Consider the following 19,994-nt stretch of genomic DNA (forward strand, 5'->3'; position numbering starts at 1 on the left):
TCACGGAGAGGGTGGTGGATATCTGGAATGCCCTCCCACGGGAGGTGGTGGAGATGAAAGCGGTAATGGAATTCAAACGTGTGGGATAAACAAAAAGGAATCCTGTTTAGAAGGAATGGTTCCATGGAATCTTAGCGTAGATTGGGTGGCGACGCCGGTAATTGGGAAACAAAACGGGAGCTGGGCAGACTTCTACGGTCTATGCCCTGATCGTGATTGAATAGATAGGGATGGGCTGGAGTGTAAATTTTAAGGGGCTTCGACGTTAGCTTCAGAACTTAGTACAAGAACAGTACTGGGCAGACTTCTATGGTCTGTGCCCTGAGAAAGGCAAGGACAAATCAAACTCGGGTATACATATAAAGTAATACATACCATGTAAAATTAGTTTATCTTGTTGGGCAGACTGGATGGACCATGCTGGTCTTTATCTGCCGTCAATTACATAGTAACATAGTAGATGACGGCAGAAAAAGACCTGCATGGTCCATCTAGTCTGCCCAACAAGATTAACTCATATATGCTACTTCTTGTATATACCTTATCTTGATTTGTATTTGCCATTTTCAGGACACAGACTGTAGAAGTCTTGCCCAGCACTAGCCCCACCTCCCAAACACCAGCCCCTCATCCCAATCTCGGCTAAGCTTCTGAGAATACATTTACTATGTTTATATTTGACACTGTTTGCAGCGTTTGTAAAAAAAAAAAAAAAAAAAAGAGGGGTGACTGTATATTACTGATGTATATAGCCAAAGTAAACTATAGCAGAAGATATATAGAGCAAGATGTAAAATAGTACATGAAAGGTACATAATAGACAATCTTTCTATAACAAATGTCAAAACCTTTGTATTATAAAACTAAAGATAACCTAATGACTGATTCAGTAATTGTCTACATTGCAAACAGAATAGCATATAATTGTGAGGGGTCCATCTAATCAATTGTAGAACTATAAAAGTGAAAAATGGTAAAATCAACCTGTAAATATAATACACATACCTGATGATCACACTTTAATTGTTAAAAGAACATTCAAGCTTCAAGGGTGCCTGAAAACCTAAATATCAGCAGAACAAATCAGCCCCCAAAATCTCATTATGTATAACAATGCCCAACATAAATGAAATGCAAAATAAAACTACCTTCAGTAACATTTCTTGGTATTTATCCATAAATTTTTTTTTGATTATGGTAATGCTAGGTTTAAATATAGTTTTTTTTAATCTTATGTATATTCTTTTAGGACTGCTGGCATTTTGTAAATCGAACACGAGGTGTATCGTTGATATTCAGTATGTAGTTTATCATGTCTTGGACTTTCAGTATCATTTTCAGTTTGCTTTACTGTATTTCTTTGTCATTCCACAAATATGGATCACCTGGTTTCACTTAGTTGTGCAGCACCGTTTTCACCATGATATGCTTTGTGTGCTTTTGAGGTTATTTTGATGCATTACACTCATATATGTATTATGGATTTTATTTCATTTTTGTTCATTGCACACACAGCCATGTTATATTGGTTCTCATCAATATGACACTGTTCTGCCTCTCGGTCCCTCCCTTATTTATTAAGGTTGTGTCATCTTTTTTCTTTTTTTACCACATATGTATTACAGTTGGATTTCACACAGAGTTTGATTCCACGTTCATCATTATATAAGTACATAAGCACCGCCATACTGGGAAAAGACCAAGCCCAGCATCCTGTCTCCGACAGCGGCCAATCCAGGCTTCAAGAACCTGGCACCCCTCCCCCCCCCCCCCCAAAAAAAAAAAAAAAAATTAATAATGTTCAATGGACTTTTACCTCAGGAATCTGTCCAAACCCCCTTTAAATTCCGTAAGGCCAGCTGCTGTCACTACATTCTCCGGCAACGAGTTCCAGAGTCTAACTACATGCTGAATAAAGAAAAACTTTCTCCTATTTGTTTTAAATCTACCATATTCTAGCTTCATCTTGTGTCCCCTGGTTTTGTTGTTATTTGAAAGTGTAAACAAACTCTTCACATCTGTCCGCTCTACTCCGCTCATTATCTTGTAGACTTCTATCATATCACCCCTCAGCCGCCTTTTCTCCAAGCTGAAGAGCCCTAACCTTCTCAGCCTTTCCTCATAGGGAAGTCATTCCATTCCCTTTATCATATTCGTCGCCCTTCTCTGCACCTTTTCTAATTCCTTTATATCTTTTTTGAGATGCGGTGACCAGAATTGGACACAATACTCGAGGTGCGGTCGCACCATGGAGCGATACAGTGACATTATAACATCCTCATGTTTGTTTTCCATCCCTTTCCTAATAATACTCAACATTCTGTGCGCTTTCTTAGCCGCCGCAGCACACTGAGCAGAAGTTTTTAATGTCTTATCAATGATGACTCCCAGATCCCTTTCTAGGTCCGTAACTCCTAACGTGGAACCTTGCATGACATAGCTGTAATTCGGGTTCCTGTTACCCACGTGCATCACTTTGCACTTGTCAACATTGAACTTCATCTACCACTTGCACGCCCAATCCCCCCAGTCTCGCAAGGTCCTCCTGTAGTCTTTCGCACTCCTCCTCCTGTAGTCTTTCGCACTCCTCCTGTGACTTGACGACCCTGAATAATTTTGTATCATCTGTGAATTTAATTACCTCACTAGTTACTCCCATCTCTAGGTCATTTATAAATATGTTAAAAAGTAGCGGTCCCAGCATAGACCTCTGCGGGACCCCACTAACTACCCTTCTCCACTGAGAATACTGACCATTCAACCCTACTCTTTGCTTCCTATCTTTCAACCAGCTCTTCATCCATAGTAATACCCTACCTCCGATCCCATGACTCTCCAGTTTCCACAGGAGTCTTTCATGAGACACTTTGTGAAACGCCTTTTGAAAATCCAGATACACAATATCCACCGGCTCCCCATTGTCCACATGTTTGTTCACCCCCTCAAAAAAATGCAGTAGATTGGTGAGGCAAGACTTCCCTTCACTAAATCCGTGCTGACTTTGTAATTTTATTCTTAATAATAGCCTCTACCATTTTGCCCGGCTCCGACGTCAGACTCACAGGTCTAACATTTTCTGGATATCCTCTGGAACCTTTTTAAAAAGTCAGCGTAACATTGTCTACCCTCCAGTCTTCCGGTACCACACTTGATTTTAGGGATAGATTGCATATTACTAACAGTAGCTCTACAAGTTCATTTTTCAGTTCTGTTAATACTCTGGGATCAGGGGCGTAGCTACAGGTGGGCCTGGGTGGGCCCAGGCCCATCCAATCTGAGCTCAGGCCCGCCCAATTTATCCTGATAGGCGCAGGTTAACAGTGGGAGTACACAGCCTTTCTGCTGTGGCTCGCTCGCTCATCCACATGCAGCCTGCAGCCCTGCACTGTAGCCAGAAGCTCTTCTCTGGTCCTCCTCCACAGTACCAACCTTTTTTTTTTTTAAGTGCTTCCTGATCCAGAAGTCTGTCGTAGCGCGGCGCCACACGCTTACTGCCCTTTCTGCAAGTCCGATCGTCCAGTTTCACTCTCTCTGCCTTGTCTTGCCTGAACCCCCCCCCATGCACAGAAAGGTGCCACAGTGGCGCACAGGAAAGTCTTCCGGCTTCTGCCAGACCAGTATCGCTGCTGTCGTGGGCCGTGATGGACAGGGCCGGTCTTAGGCAGAGGTGGCCACATAGGGCCTCGCGCCTAAGGGGGCCCCTCGTAGCACGCTTCAACTCTGCCCGCTCCGCTCCCGCAGTACCGGCACTCACAGTCATAGGCAGCGCTCTCAGCCCTCAGGACGGTTGCTCAGTGCATCGCCTCTTCTTCCCTGGGCTTCAGTTAGCTCCTTTTCCCTTTCAAAAGACGCGCGGAGTTGTACACGGCTGCCTCCTCTCCCTACCTGTCCCCCCCTCCAAAGCCGCCAAACATGTCGAACTCGAACCTCAGCAAAAGCCCGGGCAACAGGAGGAACAACAAGATGCGCATTCGGGCCTTTCCTGTAATTAGTGATAGGGGTGGGCACTGCAGAATGGGTGATGGACATACTTGTGATCACCGGGTTGTGCTGCTCTTGATGGGGTGGAGAAGGCAGGCGCTTCCACCTAGATCTCCAGGCCCAGTTACTGTTTCATTTGATGCTTGATGGACCGATGTGGTATTGTGTAGGGGGTAAGGTAAGAAGGGTCTGAGGACCGTTCCATAGTGTGTGCTAAGTGAGATTATTAAAAATAAATGCGTGTCCATCTGTAAAAAGTCTAAAGCTGTTCCAGTTGGATAAGCCTTAAAAGGTGGAGGACAAAAGATTTTGCTTTCTTTTTTTACTTATTTGACAGCTTTTTAATTTATTTGAAAGCTTCCCATATCTAGATTTAAATATCATGAAATAAAAATTGAACATCACTAAAACAGCTTAAAAATTATTATAGCTGGTAGAAACAGCAGTTATAATCCCTAAATTTTGTGCTTATTTTTCTAAGCTGGTTCTATACAATACAGTTGGAGAAATTTTAGTGAGAATATCCTGTTTCTTGATCTTAACTGTTCATCTGTTTCTGTAATCTGCCGTTGGGAAGCTTGGTGTTATAAAGATGGAATATATTGAATTTAAATGGAAGTAGAATTAAACTCTGCTTTCATTGGGGGCACATGGAATCACATCTGCATCTGATGTCTGTTTTGGTCACTTGGTGGCCCTTTACTAGGTGAAAACATCTCTGCATGAATACAGGGGGAGTCCCATAGCCAGCCCCTCCAAATGACACTGATTTAAAATGTAGAACGAATTAGTACTATAATCATGAAACTAATACTTCCTCTTTGTACATCCATATGCTGCACAAGCCAGCATGTTAAGTGTGATTAAATAATGCTACCAACAATAAAGAACAACAACAAGGAAGTAGCAGCTCATAGGTTTGCTTGAATACATTTTTCCTATGTAATTATATTGCAGGATCCTGCCATGTGTGTTGAGAAGTTTGCCGTTGTAGTAGACTTATGTATGGTCAATTTTAAGATATGGGATAATGTAATCATATTTAAAAATATCAATTTTTCCATTAAATATGTATGTGGTTATATTGATGCGGGGCAGCTGTTGGGCAGACTACTTAGAAATCAATTATCAAGGGCATTCTAAGGCATTATTTTGTAGTATCACAAGAAACACTACTATATACACAGTGCCCACCCATATTAGTTCTGGGCCCACCTAAAATCTCAGGTCTGGCTACGCCACTGTCTGGGATGAATACCATCAGGTCCTGGTGATTTACTACTCTTCAGTTTGCAGAACTGACCCATTACATCCTCCAAGTTTACATAGAGGCATATTTTCAAAGCACTTAGCCTTCCAAAGTTCCATAGGTTTCTATGGAACTTTGGAAGGCTAAGTGCTTTGAAAATATGCCTCATAGTAACATAGAATTTATTTAGTTTCTCCGACTCACCTGCTTCAAATACGCTTTCCGGCACCGGTGTCCCTCCCAAATCCACCTCGGTGAAGACCGAAGCAAAGAATTCATTTAATTTCTCTGCTACGGTTTGGACTTCCCTGATCGCCCCTTTAACACCATTTTCGTCCAGCAGCCCAACCGATTCTTTAGCCAGCTTCCTGCTTTTAATGTATGTAAAAAAAATTTTTTACTATGTATTTATTCGCTTCTAATGCTAACTTTTTTTTCAAAGTCCTTTTTTGTGGTGGCAGGGGACTTTAATGCCACTATGCAACCAAGCCTGGACAGATCGGCTCCCCCTGCTCCAGTGGATTGTAGGAATTCTCGAGGGTTGAAAAAGTTTGTAGAAGAAATGGGAATGTATGATGTGTGGAGACTGGGGCATTCTAGAGGGCGTGACTATACCTATTACTCCCCTGTGCACCTTTCTTACTCAAGATTGGACTATATCTTTCTCGATAAAACACTGTCTGATGGGGAAGGAGTAACGGGTATGGGCGCTATCACTATTTCAGATCATGCCCCGGTCTGGATGGTGCTCTCCTCCTTATGAAAGGAGGTGAGTGAAAAAAGATGGACATTCAATAATAGCTTGCTCTAAGACCCGGAAATTGTGACTGGATTTACCCCAGACATGAAACTGAGAAAGCTGAGGTCTGACCGACAAATCATGAGAATTAGGAATGACAAGGGAGAGGGGGTGGTGCATAGATCTGCACAGATCAGGAAGTGCTTTGCTCAATACTATGAGACATTATATAAGGAGGATGCTGCTGTACAGACCGAGAAAATAGAGGACTACTTGGCGGACAGGGGACTGCTGACCTTGTCCGACTCTCAGAGAAGGGAACTTGAGGAACCGGTGGGGGTGGATGAGATCAAGCGGGTTATAAAAGAGCTCCCGACGGGGAAGGTGCCGGGACTAGATGGTTTCACGAAAGAGTTTTTCAAGGTATATGCGGGGGTCTTGGCACCTTACTTGGCGATGATCCTTAATTCGGTGAGAGAGGGAGTATCCCTCCCTAAGACAATGCTGGAGGCATGGGTAGCCGTGATACCAAAACCAGGCAAAGATAGAACCGACTGTGCCTCATATCGACCAATTTCAATACTTAACTCGGATGTGAAAATACTGGCAAAAGTGTTGGCGAATCATTTGGGGAGGGTGCTCCCTAGCTTAATTCACCCTGACCAGGTGGGCTTTGTAGCCAAATGCCAAGCTATGGATAACATAAGGAGAACAGTGGACCTACTTTACGCAGCTCAGACAAAAGCCAGACCAGTGGTACTGCTTGGGCTAGACACGGAAAAAGCTTTTGACCGGGTCCACTGGGGATACCTGGATAAGGTCATGCATAGAGCGGGGATTGGCCAGCAATATCGAGCCTGGATTCAGGCATTATACTCTTCACCGACGGCCTGTGTCAGGGTGAATGGAGGGAACTCTGAGGCATTTCCATTGGGTCGTGGAACGAGGCAGGGATGCCCGTTGTCCCCTCTACTGTTTGCCCTGGCGATGGAACCTTTGGCAGAGGCGATTCGAGATAATGGAGATATTACTGGAGTTAGGGTGGGAGCACGAGAATATAAAATTGCATTATTTGCAGATGGCATTCTCCTGTCCTTAACGAATCCGCTGACCTCCCTCCCTAACCTCATGAGAGTGATGGAGGAATATGCGAGGGTGTCGGGTTACAAATTGAATGCTAGCAAATCAATGGGAATGGCGGTTGCAATCCCCCTGAATTTGATGGATACATTGAAATCATCCTTTGCTTTTAAGTGGGAGGGTAGTGAAATGTGTTACCTAGGGGTGAAGATCACTGGCAAGTTGTCTGAGCTGTTTGCTGCCAACTATCCGGTCCTTAAGAGGGAAGTGCAGAGAGATCTGGATAGATGGAGGTCTATGGGTCTCTCCTGGCTCGGGAGGATAGCGGCGATAAAAATGAACATCTTGCCTCGTCTCCTGTATTTGTTTCAGGTACTCCCCCTGCGGTTATCTAGAGCTTTCTTGTCTGGGCTGCAGGATATCTTTATTAGATTTGTAGGGAATCAACAGAGACCCAGGTTACCTCGAGCCCTGTTATACAAGAGTAGATGGGAGGAGGGTTGGGGGTGCCTAACCTTCTCTGGTACTACTGTGCAGCACAATCCAGGGCGGCAGTAGACTGGTTCAGAAGAGAGGATCACAAGTTATGGGTAGACATTGAACAATCTCTGGTGGGTTCTCGAAGGTTGGGCCATCTAATGTGGCTCGCTGGTAAACATAGAGGTCGGGTGGAGAAGTTCCCGCCTACAGTACAGGCTACCTTTTATTACTGGGACCTTCTGTTTCCGCAAAGGCAACCATTGGTGTCAGGACTGGCCCCGATAGTGGACAATCCTTTGTTTCGCCCGGGTATAGGAAATAACATCCTCCGCAGATGGGCGGAAGTGGGATTGGACATGTTGGGGCAATTGCATGTGGATGAGACTATTGTACCCTTCGACACCCTCGAGACTGATTTTGGTCTTGCACAAGGGGATCGATAAGCCTATCTGCAATTACAACATTTCTTGAAAGGCCAGGAGTACATGGGTTGGGATATCCACCCTTTAGAGAAGGTGTGTTTAGATTCAAAGGGTACGAGACGACTGATATCTTATTTGTATGCCTACTTAGTGAAGGGTTCCAAAACATCCTTACTGCATAGGAAACGGTGGGAACAGGAGTTACAGTTTACAGGAGACAGGCTGGCTGACCCTAGAGAAGGGCTTGTTGAGATCCTCCCTGTTCAGTGGCCATACAGGAGAGTGCTATAATGGTATTCTATAGATGGTACCTGACACCGGTTAGATTACACCATATGTTTACACAGGTCTCAAGCGGGTGTTGGAGGAAGTGTGGGGGGGGGGAAGGGACTATGGGACACATCTGGTGGCTGTGCCCTAAAGCGCAGGCTTATTGGAGGGGTGTGCACTCTCGACTTCAGGTATGGCTCGGCAGATCTGTACAGTGGCATCCTTTGATCTTTTTGCTAGGGCAGAGACCCGAGGGCATTACATCTGATCAGTGGGGATTGGTGCGGAACTCCTTGGCGGCGGCCCAAGTCCATCTAGCAAGAAATTGAAAAATGCCACAAGTGCCCTCAATGAGGGGTTGGCTTACTAAAGTGAGTTATATATGTGAAATGGAGAGATTGACTGCTGTGAAAGGGAAGAGTTTGCCAAAATGGCAAAAGATATGGGACCCCTTTTTAAAGCACACAAAAGGATCTGGACAATAACTGGACTATTAGATTTTTGTATTGACAGGGCAGGGAAGACGGGGGAGGGCGAGGAGGAGGGAGGGTAAGGGCGGGGGGGGGGAATACCTGTATAAAATTAAAAACAATTTTTGGAAGTACAATAAGCTATTGTAGCATTACGTTGGTGATGGAGCATTCTTTTGTTAGATATTCAATGTTAGACTCATAATGTGTGAAGAAAGTGTAATCTCTTATACTGAGTATGTAATGTTTATCCTATGCAATGCTTAATAAAGTCTTCTATAAATAAAAAAAAAAATTGATAACCCCTCGGTAAAGCCAACACACAATCCCTTCATTGAAAAACACTACGTAGAAACAACTTACCCTCCAGGACTCAAAAAGCAAAAACTTTATCCATGAAAGGCAGCACTATAAATATTATTCCAAGCCCTAAAACATCCATATAGCCCCTAGTGAGAATAAAAAGGAGTGCTGCAGATATCTGCATAGAAAACTACATGCTAGCAGACTACCGCACTTTGATCATACATTCAAAACAGACCCTCAGCAAATATAAAACAAGGAAATACACATTAATAATAGAGATATGAAGTTAAAAAAATACTGTAAACCTCAAATCAGACTTGCATAGACATCAGTACTATAGAGAAGCTGAAGTTGAAGATATCAGAGACGCACTTTTCCCAAAGGTGACACATTCCAAGTAATAAATATAAAATAAAATACTTTTTTTCTACCTTTTGTAGTCTGAGCATTTTATTTTTTCCACTTGATTTGGTTCAAGTGTGTCTTGTGGTTTTCTCTGTTTTTCTTGTCTTTCCAGGGTGTCCTGTCCACTTAACATTTCCTCACTCTCCTGTCCACCATTCATCTGTGTCCTATTCCTATCCTCCCTATATGTTTAGTATCTGTCCTCTTAGTGTCCCTATCCTCCCCTTATGTTCACTTGTCCCCTCTATATCCCTATTTCTATGCTAGTGTAACCTGGTCTCTCTTGCCCCCCCTTCCAAGTGGGTGCAGTGCATCTCTATATCCCCCCCCCCCAACCTGGTCCTGCATATCTCCATCTCTAAACCCCCCCAAAAAAACTGGGTCCAGCATATCTCCATCTCCCCCCCCCCCCAAAAAAAAAAAAAAACTGGGTCCAGCATATCTCCATCTCTCCCCCCCCATAAAAAAACTGGGTCCAGCATATCTCCATCTCTCTCTCCCCCCCCCCCCCCCCAAAAAAAAAACTGTCTAGCATATCTCCATCCCCCCTAATCTCAGGTCTAGCATAGCTCCATTCCACCCTCCCATCCCAGGTCCAGCATATCTCCATTCCACCCCCCAATCCTAGGTCCAGCATATATCTTATCTCCTTCTCTCTCTTCCTTCCCCCCCCCCCCTCGGGTCAGCACATTATCTTATCTGGCAATCCTAACATCATGCTAGATGACCGGTTGTGACCTGTATGTTGTGGTCTGCAAAACTGCAAGAATGTCTCTTGATGTCACCCTTGATGCTTTTCTTGGAACTTTGGCTCCAAACAGTCTAGAGGGTGACCTTTTGATGTTGTTGTCAATGCTTTCCTCAAATTCTGGCTCCAGTCAGTCTTGAGGGTGGTTGTGACCAAGAGCCTTACATATTTCGTAGTCCTACATCAGCCGGGTTACTTAACAGGGACTTGGGCATGTTCAGACATGTAAATGTTTTTAATTAGATTAAGCATGATCCAGCAGAGTTCTAATTCATAGCAAAGGTCTTTGTGTTAGAACATAGCACCACAGAATTGATGATAAGTATTTACAGTACCTCAGGCATAAGTTGGCAAGCTTTGTAAAGCACCCATTTTTTGTGGCAAGGGTTTGGAGTCCCGACTTATTTGGGAATCGCTTTGCAATGTCCCTCAGGTTTTGTACTGGTCTGATTAAGAATGCTAAGGAAGGAAAAATATCTTACCTGATGATTTTCTTTTATTTAGTTCTACTAGACCAGTCCAGAAGCCCTCCCTAGTTGAATATTAATGAACATACTTCCATTCTAAATTGTTTTCCTGTTTTCTTATTTCTCAGTTTGAAGTGCTTCTCTTTTATAATTCCTCTAACTTATCTCATTGAGTTTTGAGTCAACTCTAGACCCAGATGGTAGACTGCCCCAATTTGATTCTCTGCACATTTTGTCCATTAGATTGTAAGCTCCTTTGAACAGGGACTGTCCTTCTTTGTTAAACTGTACAGCGCTGCGTAACCCTAGTAGCGCTTTAGAAGTGTTAAGTAGTAGTAGTAGTAATGGATGAATACAACATTTGACCAAAATTGTGAACAAGAGCACCATTGGTTGATCATTTGAAATACTGACCATTCTAAGGCTCCAGTGCCCTTAAGGGGTGAATCACACAGAACTACTTTTGTTTCTGTTTCCATCTGCTAGTCGACAGACATAACCCACAGGTAAGACATAATTTCTACACTGAAATACTGTCCATCCTTTCCAGAGAATAAGATGCAGCCTGAGTGTTGGATCTGGGAGGAATGTGGCAGTGTCAGGGTGGGAGGCCTTTGAGAGGAACCAGGGTTAGTGTTGAAGCAGGAGGGATCTGGTTGGAGCCAGAGTACTGAAAGGGTAGGAAGGGGTCTTGTAGGAACAGGCAGTATCTGAGTAGGAAGGATGTGGTAGAAGTCAGGATAGTGGTATGAGAAGAATGATAGGAGTACAGAATTAAACGACAACCACAGAAGAACCCAAGTCCTCCGCACTGATACACAAACGGGCAAACAGCAGGGGTGACACAAAGGATGATGCAGAAAAACATGTCCAATGGACTAAAAGGTTCACCTCAGGTTCTTTATTAAATTCCCTTATATGGTCTGTAGCCCTGCCCAGCGCATCCCAGGATGCACTGGGAGGGGCTGGGAACCGCCATTTTGCAGCGGCGTCAACCCAAGGAAGAGGAGGGAGGCAGGCTACCTTCCTCCTCCAACTAAGGTAGGGGGGCCATGCGGGGGTTCTTTTTCATGCTGGACCACCAGGGATTCAGCAGACAACGCTGGGGGGGGGGGGGGGTTGGCCGGCGGCCACTGGACCACCAGGGACCGTTTTCCGGGGGTTTGGGGGAGCTGGAGACCCACCGGATCTCCAGCCCTTCCTGAACCTGTGGGGGGGGGGGGGGGACCAGAAGTACACCGGACTTCCAGCCCCCGTTGCTCAGGACAGGGATAGTCAGGGATAATCCAAAATTCATATATTCAAAGAATGGCATCCACTGTCCAAACTTTCACTGCTAAACGGTACTTATGCTGGTAAAACAGCGCCATTTTAAAGCAGACTTAGCTCCTCCCCTCTTTAGCGAGTCACAACCTCGTGACTTCCGCTGCCAGTGCCACGAACAAGCTGTCAATCATGTAGATGTTAATACACCTCATACGTCAGAAAAAGGCAGACCATTCTACCCTTACATTCAATCCTTCAGGTTCAACAGTGTTAGAATAAAAAATCCATACTACCTTTTGTTTTGAAATTCAATACAGATACGGGGACAATCAGTAAAGTTATAAAGAAACATTTTGAGTTACTTAAAATACATCCTGTGTTTGCCCAGGCAAATATCCTGTTCTCATATCAGAGAGGATGTAACTTGGGAGACAGTTTGAGTATTAGTGATGTATGGACACCTAAGAAATCTTTGAGAAATATTGGGAGACACACTAAATGTGGGCATTGCTCGGTATGCCACATTATGGATGATGATAGTGTATTTACTCATCCTAGAACAGAACGGATATGTTCTTTAAAATCTATAACCACATGTGAAAATATTGGAGTGATTTATGTTATTCAATGTCCTTGTGGTTTATTATACATCGGGCAAACTGCAAGAAGCTTGAAAGCAAGACTTATTGAACATCGGTCCTGTATGAAATTGGGTAAGCAGGAAGCTCCAATGGTGTCCCATAATGAGAAATTTCAACATAAATTTGATGACCTGCGATGCATGATCTTAGAACAAGTCCAACCTTCTATAAGACGGGGGGATATGAGTAGAGTGCGCCATCAAAAAGAACAAAATTGGATTTTTTATTTTAACACCGTTGAACCATATTTATAATCTAATACATGATTTCTATTTGATATCCACGACATATATACACAGGTAATGTGAACCTGGGTTTTGATTTTCACACATCTATTTAAAGAGCTCGAGTGTATTTTTTCTTTAGGAGTACACAATTGCCAGGATGGACCAGACAGGAGAAAAACATGAGATACAGGAGGAGTTCAGCAGGAATGGCGCCTAAACGGCTGGCTCCTTATATCAGACATAGGTAGGCACTAGGTCAGTGTACAAATGTGTGACCGCTTGCTTGCTTTTTTTCTAGCCACCATCGATGTTAAACGGAACATCTTTGACTTGTGCACAGACACCAAGGACTGCTATCTGGCTGTTATAGAGGTAAGAAGTAGATAGAAGTGCACTGTTGCTAAGTATATCACGTATTCCAACCTGTTTTGGGATACCCAGGGGTTACATGTTGGAAATTATTACAGGGGAAAGGGGGCTCTTTATATTGCTTCTTAGTATTGAAGGGTGAGGTTCAAAGAACCATTGGATGGACAGAGAATATTTTTGACCAAGCATTCTTCTCCTGTTCCATAAGAGTAGCCTGCTGGAGCAGTGAACTAAAAACCAGGGAAGCCACTTAATCCTCTACTGCTTTATGAACAAGCTTGCCTAAACTTTTCCCCCTAATACAGCTTTTTGTGTTCCAAAAGAGATACCATAATATGTCCACTTAAATTTTCACATCTTGCTCATAATAGCAAGATTGTGAGAAAAATTCATCAAACACTTGATTGCTTTTCAAATAAAATGCTGTCATAGTATATTAAAGAGAACGAAACCTCATAAAGAAATAGCGATGACTCCTGCTTTGCTCCTTCTAACAAGCAATTCTGGCAAAGCCCTAATGTGAAGGGGAACTTAAAATGTGACAGTTACACTGCATGTGAAGTGATATCCTGTTCAGAAGGAGCTTAGCCGAGATTGGATGGCAGAGCCGGTGGTGGGAGGTGGGGCTGGTGGTTGGGAGGCGGGGCTAGTGCTGGGCAGACTTATACGGTCTGTGCCCTGAAAAAGACAGATACAAATCAAGGTAAGGTATACACAAAAAGTAGCAGATATGAGTTATCTATGTATATTACAGACAAATATTTTTACCCATCCATTTATAACACTGAAGCAGTTATATATGTGGTCATCTGTCCATTAGACTGTAGGCCCTCTACGAACAATGAAATACCTACTGTACCTGAATGTAACTCTTTGAACAAAAATGTGAGTAGATAAATAAAATACATCCAGATCAATCAGGAATATGGCTGCATCTGGTCTTCTGAATCTTCATTAGTAACTGCCTGGGGATTTTTTTTGTTTTGTTCGTTGCCTATTTCATATTCTATCCCTTTGCACCAATGTATCTACTTTGGTCTTCAGTGATGGTTCATGATTAAAACATGGCTATGATGCCTTCCTCCCCACCACAGCATTCCCAACCTTACAGAAGACCTACGTACCTGGCAGAAACCCAGTTAGCAGCAACATTCCATGCTACCAGTCCCGGGGCAAACAGTTGCTTTCCCCGGATGCAGAAATGTTAAAGGAAATTAGGGACGCAAACAAACTGGGCAACACAATAATAATGGGTGATTTCAATTACCCTGATATTGACTGGGTAAATGTAACATCGGGACACGCTAGGGAGGTAAAATTCCTTGATGAAATCAAGGACAGCTTTATGGAGCAGCTGATACAGGAGCCGACGAGAGAAGGAAAAATTCTAGACCTAGTCCTTAGTGGAGCGTATGATATGGTGCGGGAGGTAATGGTGCTGGGGCCGCTTGATAACAGTGATCATAATATGATCAGATTTGATAGTAGCTTTGAAGTAAGTATACATAGGAAATCAAATACGTTAGCGTTTAACTTTAAAAAAGGAGACTATGATAAAATGAGAAGAACGGTGAAAAGAAAACTTAGAGGAGCGACTGCGAGGGTCAAAATTTTACATCAGGCGTGGATGCTGTTCAAAAGCACCATCCTGGAAGACCAGGCCAAATATATTCCGTATATTAAAAAAGGACGGAAGACCAAATGACAGCCGGCGTGGTTAAAAAGTGAGGTGAAGGAAGCTATTAGAGATAAAAGAAATCCTTCAGAAAATGGAAGAAGGAACCGACTGAAAATAATAAGAAACTGCATAAGGAATGTCAAGCCAAATGCAAAGCGCTGATAAGGAAGGCTAAGAGGGACTTCGAAAAAAGATTGCATTGGAGGCAAAAACACATAGTAAAAGATTTTTTAGGTATATTAAAAGCAGGAAGCCAGAAAAAGAATCGGTTGGACCGCTAGATGACCAAGGAGTAAAAGGAGCAATCATGGAAGACAAAGCCGTAGCGGAGAGATTAAATGAATTCTTTGCGTCGGTCTTCACCGAGGAAGATTTGGGAGTGATACCGGTGCCAGAAATGGTATTCGAAGCTGACGAGTCGGAGAAACTTAATGAATTCTCTGTAAACCTGGAGGATGTAATGGGGCAGTTCTACAAACTGAAGAGTAGCAAATCTCCTGGACCGGATGGTATTCATCCCAGAGTACTGATAGAACTGAAAAATGAGCTTGCAGAGCTATTGTTAGAAATATGTAATTTATCCTTAAAATCGAGTGTGGTACCGGAAGACTGGAGGGTGGCCAATGTAACGCCGATTTTTCAAAAAGATTCCAGAGGAGATCATGGAAATTGTAGACCGGTGAGTGTGACGTCGGTGCCGGGCAAAATAGTAGAGACTATTATTAAGAACAAAATTACAGAGCATATTCAAAATCATGGATTAATGAGACAAAGTCAACATGGATTTAGTGAAGGGAAATCTTGCCTCACCAATCTACTACATTTCTTTGAAGGGGTGAACAAACATGTGGATAGAGGTGAGCCGGTTGATATTGTGTATCTGGATTTTCAGAAGGCGTTTAACAAAGTACCTCATGAAAGACTCCAGAGGAAATTGGAGAGTCATGGGATAGGAGGTAGTGTTCTATTGTGGATTAAAAACTGGTTAAAAGATAGAAAACAGAGAGTAGGGTTAAATGGTCGTTATTCTCAATGGAGAAGGGTAGTTATTGGAGTTCCCCATGGGTCTGTGCTGGGACCGCTGCTTTTTAACATATTTATAAATTACCTGTAGATGGGAGTAACTAGTGAGGTAATTAAATTTGCTGATGACACAAAGTTATTCAAAGTCAAATCGCGGGAGGACTGTGAAAAATTACAAGAGGACCTTACGAGACTGGGAGACTGGGCGTCTAAGTGGCTGATGACATTTAATATGAGCAAGTGCAAAGTGATGCATGTGGGGAAGAGGAACCCGAATTATAGCTACGTCATGCAAGGTTCCACGTTAGGAGTCACGGACCAAGAAATGGATCTAGGTGTCTTCGTTGATGATACGTTGAAACCTTCTGCTCAGTGTGCTGCTGCAGCTAAGAAAGCAAATAGAATGTTAGGTATTATTAGGAAAGGAATGGAAAACAAAAATGAGGATGTTATAATGCCTTTGTATCGCTCCATGGTGCGACCGCACCTCGAATATTGTGTTCAATTCTGGTCGCCGTATCTGAAAAAAGATATAGTGGAATTGGAAAACGTGCAGAGAAGTCGGCGAAAATGATAAAGGGGATGGGACAACTTCCCTATGAGGAAAGGCTAAAGCGGCTAAGGCTCTTCAACTTGGAGAAAAGGCAGCTGAGGGGAGATAAGATAGAGGTCTATAAAATAATGAGTGGAGTTGAACGGGTAGATGTGAAGTGTCCACGCTTTCCAAAAATACTAGGACTAGGGGGCATGCAATGAAGCTACAATCTAGTAAATTTAAAACGAATCGGAGAAAATGTTTCTTCACTTATCGTGTAATTAAACTCTTGAATTTGTTGCCAGAGAATGTGGTAAAGGTGGTTAGCTTAGCAGAGTTTTAAAAAGGTTTGGACGGCTTCCTAAAGGGGAAAAGTCCATAGACCGTTATTAAATGGACTTGGTGACAATCCACTATTTCTGGGATAAGCAGTATAAAATATTTTGTACTTTTTGGGGATCTTGCCAGGTATTTGTGATCTCGATTGGCCACTGTTTGAAACAGGATGCTGGGCTTGATGGACCTTTGGTCTTTCCCAGTGTGGCAATACTTATGAACTTATCTCTGTCTCAATAGCAGACTATGGACTGTGCCTCCAGGAATTTGTCCAAACCTTTTTTAAACCCCGGTACGCTAACCGCTGTTACCACATCCTCCGTCAGAGAATTCCAGAGCTTAACTGTTCATTGAGTGCAAAAAATAATTTCTTCCTATTTGTTTTAAAAGTATTTCCGTATAACTTCCTCGAGTGTCCCCCTAATCTTTGTACTTTTGGAATGAGAAAAAAATCGATTTACTTCTACTCGTTCTACACCACTCACCAATCATATCTCCCCTTATCCATCTCCTTTTCCAAGCTGAAGAGCCTTATTCTCTTTAGCCTTTCTTCGTAGGAGAGGCGTTCCATTCTCTTTATCATTTTGATCGCTCTTCTTTGAACCTTTTCTAATTCCACTATATCTTTTTTGAGATATGGCAACCAGAACTGAATGCAGGACTCAAGGTGCAGTCGCACCATGGAGCAATACAAAGGCATTATAGTATTTTCGGTCTATTCAGCATCCCTTTCCTAATAATTTCTAGCATCCTGTTCTAGCATGCTTTTTTTGGCTGCCGCTGCACACTGAGCAGAAGATTTCAGTGTATTATCTACAACACCACCTAGATCTTTTTCTTGAGCGCTGACCCCCAAGGTGGACCCTAGCATCAGGTAACTACGATTCAGATTATTTGCAATGTGCCTCACCTTACTTTTGTCCACATTAAATTTCATCTGCCATTTGGATGCCCATTCTTCCAATTTCCTAAGGTCTTCCTGCAATATTTCACAGTCCGCAAGTTAAATAGCACCAGTCCCATTACAGATCCCTGCAGCACTCCACTGTTCACTCTCCTGTATTGAGAGAAATGATCATTTAACCACACGCTCTTTTTCCTGTTCAGTAAGCAGTTCCTAGGACCTTGCCTCCTATCCCATGATTCTTTAATTTTCTCAGGAATCTCTCTTGAGGAACTTTATCAAAAGCTTTCTGAAAATCTAGATACACTACATCAACAGGCTCACTTTTGTCCACATGTCTGTTCACGCCTTCAAGGAAATGAAGCAATTCGTGAGGCAAGACTTCCCTTGGCTGAACCCATGCTGATTCTGTTCCATTAAACCATGTTTGTCAATGTGTTCCTTAATTTTATTCTTTATAATAGTTTCCACTATTTTGCCGACACCGACATCAGGCTTACCGGTCTGCAATTTCCCGGATCACCCCTAGAACCCTTTTTTAAAAATAATTTATTTCAGCCAGAATTGTATGTCCCTGTGATATAATATGACTGACAGTGCAGCAACACAGACCCTTTGAGAAAGTTTAACATTGGTCTACTGCCATTTATTAGAACTTGAAATCACTGCTCCTACGAGAATATGACTTTCTTTTAATTCACTGCAACGCAATGTGTCAGATCAATGTGCAGTATATTACTTTAAGTTTAAACGTTTTTTTTTTTATGAACAGACTCCAATACAGATATATTAAGAACACACAGTTTGTAGTCATGCTAACATTTCTGTTACAGTAACGTAGCTTACATCGTGTCTGTTCCATAACTTTTTTAACATTTACCCCCCTCCCCTACCCCCTCCCCCCCCCCAAGAACAACCTCTGAACTTTGAGCTTTACTTCATGTTAACAAGTTCTTCCGTGTCTTATCAACTACCTTAATCCACTTACACGAGGGGCTTATAACTGCTTTATAGCGTTCCTAGCCTATTGAGTACAGCACTTCTTGCTTTGAGATATGTTTTGCAAATATAGGTTCCAGACATTAATAAATTTTTTTCTTCTCCTCAAGTGTCCGTAGGCCTCCCTTGCCTCCCACAACATTAGCTCATGTAACTTATTCCTCCATAGCCAAACAGAGGGTGGTTCTACTTGCATCCAGTGTCTCAGTATGCATTTTTTGCCCACTGCGAATGCCTTACATAAAAATACCTCCACATTTTTATCTGATATCCCGTATGCATTGCTTTTGTTCAAGAGAACTCCTCTCCAGGAGGGGTGTAACTTCTGCCCCAATACATGTTCCTAAGTACTCCCGTATCGCTCTCAAAAATGTTTTTATTCTATCACATCTCCAAAATGCATGCAAAAATGTGTTCCTCTCTCTATGACATTTAATGCATTGGGGGTCAGAGCTCCATCCTGCCCTTGCAGCTTGGGATTGTGTTATATAACCTCGATGAATAACCCTGAATTGATTCTCCTGCAGCTCGCACCCCCCCCCCCCCCCACCTGCCCAAGTAAGCCTTTGATCAGTTTTGCAAAGTTTATTCCTTTCAGTTCATATCCCAAATCTTTACTCCATGTGTCTTTAAGCTTCTCATGTGTTCGGGAGGGTCTGAGTGAGACCAGAGCTCTATGCAAGCTCGATATTGAGACCTGTCCATGTGCATCCCCTTTCAAGAACTTGCGCATCCTCTGACCCAATTTCGCGCCCAGGGCTGCCTGATCCAAACTAAACCAGTAATGATGTAGACTGTATGTGTAATAATCCTTATGGGCAAGTACCTGTCTCTGCTGCAGGTCCTGAAAGCTGTGTAGGCTTCCCTCTTCATTCATTAAGTGCTCCAGTAAAGTAATTCCCATTTCCGACCATCTAGCAATTATCCCTTTCTCTAACCCCAGGGGAAAGTCCCTATTCCCCCGCAGTGGGAGTGGATCACTAACATTAGGGTCTTGTCTCCAGGATTGCATGAGGAATTGCCAGACATGTCGCAGTGGTTGCAGCAGTATGCTTCTCCTACAGGTAGCTGGCAAACTCTGTGTTTTTGCCTGCAGGAGAAAATTCAAGTGCCATGGGCCAAAGAGTGCTTGTTCCCAGTTGAGCGGTGTGTGTTGATTTGTGTTAAGCATCCAATCCCTAACGTGCCTCAAAAGCCACGCCTGATTGTAACGCCTGATACAAGGGAATCCTAGCCCGCCCTGAGCCCATCCATCATATAGATATTCAAATTGTAGTTTAGACTTCCGCCCCCCCCCCCCCCCCCCCCCCACACACACACACACACACAAATTGCCGACACATCCTATTTAATTTTCGTAAATCTTTACCTAGTATATGTATTGGCAACACCTGTAAAA

At 43.1% G+C, this 19,994-nt stretch overlaps 1 protein-coding gene across 4 annotated transcripts in view; it reads left to right on the plus strand.

The window, feature by feature from the left end:
* DCAF1 (DDB1 and CUL4 associated factor 1) overlaps positions 1-19,994 on the plus strand; it is a 648,223-nt gene that overhangs the window by 512,603 nt on the left and 115,626 nt on the right. For 3 of the 4 annotated variants that reach the window (XM_030205586.1, XM_030205587.1, XM_030205588.1), the window contains one exon: positions 13,050-13,123. The exons of the other annotated variant lie outside the window; for it this stretch is intronic. In XM_030205586.1, coding sequence (XP_030061446.1) covers positions 13,050-13,123 — 74 coding nt within the window. The remainder of the gene's footprint in view (positions 1-13,049; positions 13,124-19,994) is intronic. 4 annotated transcript variants of the gene reach the window in all.

Source organism: Microcaecilia unicolor, chromosome 6 (genome assembly GCF_901765095.1).
Source record: "Microcaecilia unicolor chromosome 6, aMicUni1.1, whole genome shotgun sequence".
Lineage (NCBI taxonomy): Eukaryota > Metazoa > Chordata > Amphibia > Gymnophiona > Siphonopidae > Microcaecilia > Microcaecilia unicolor.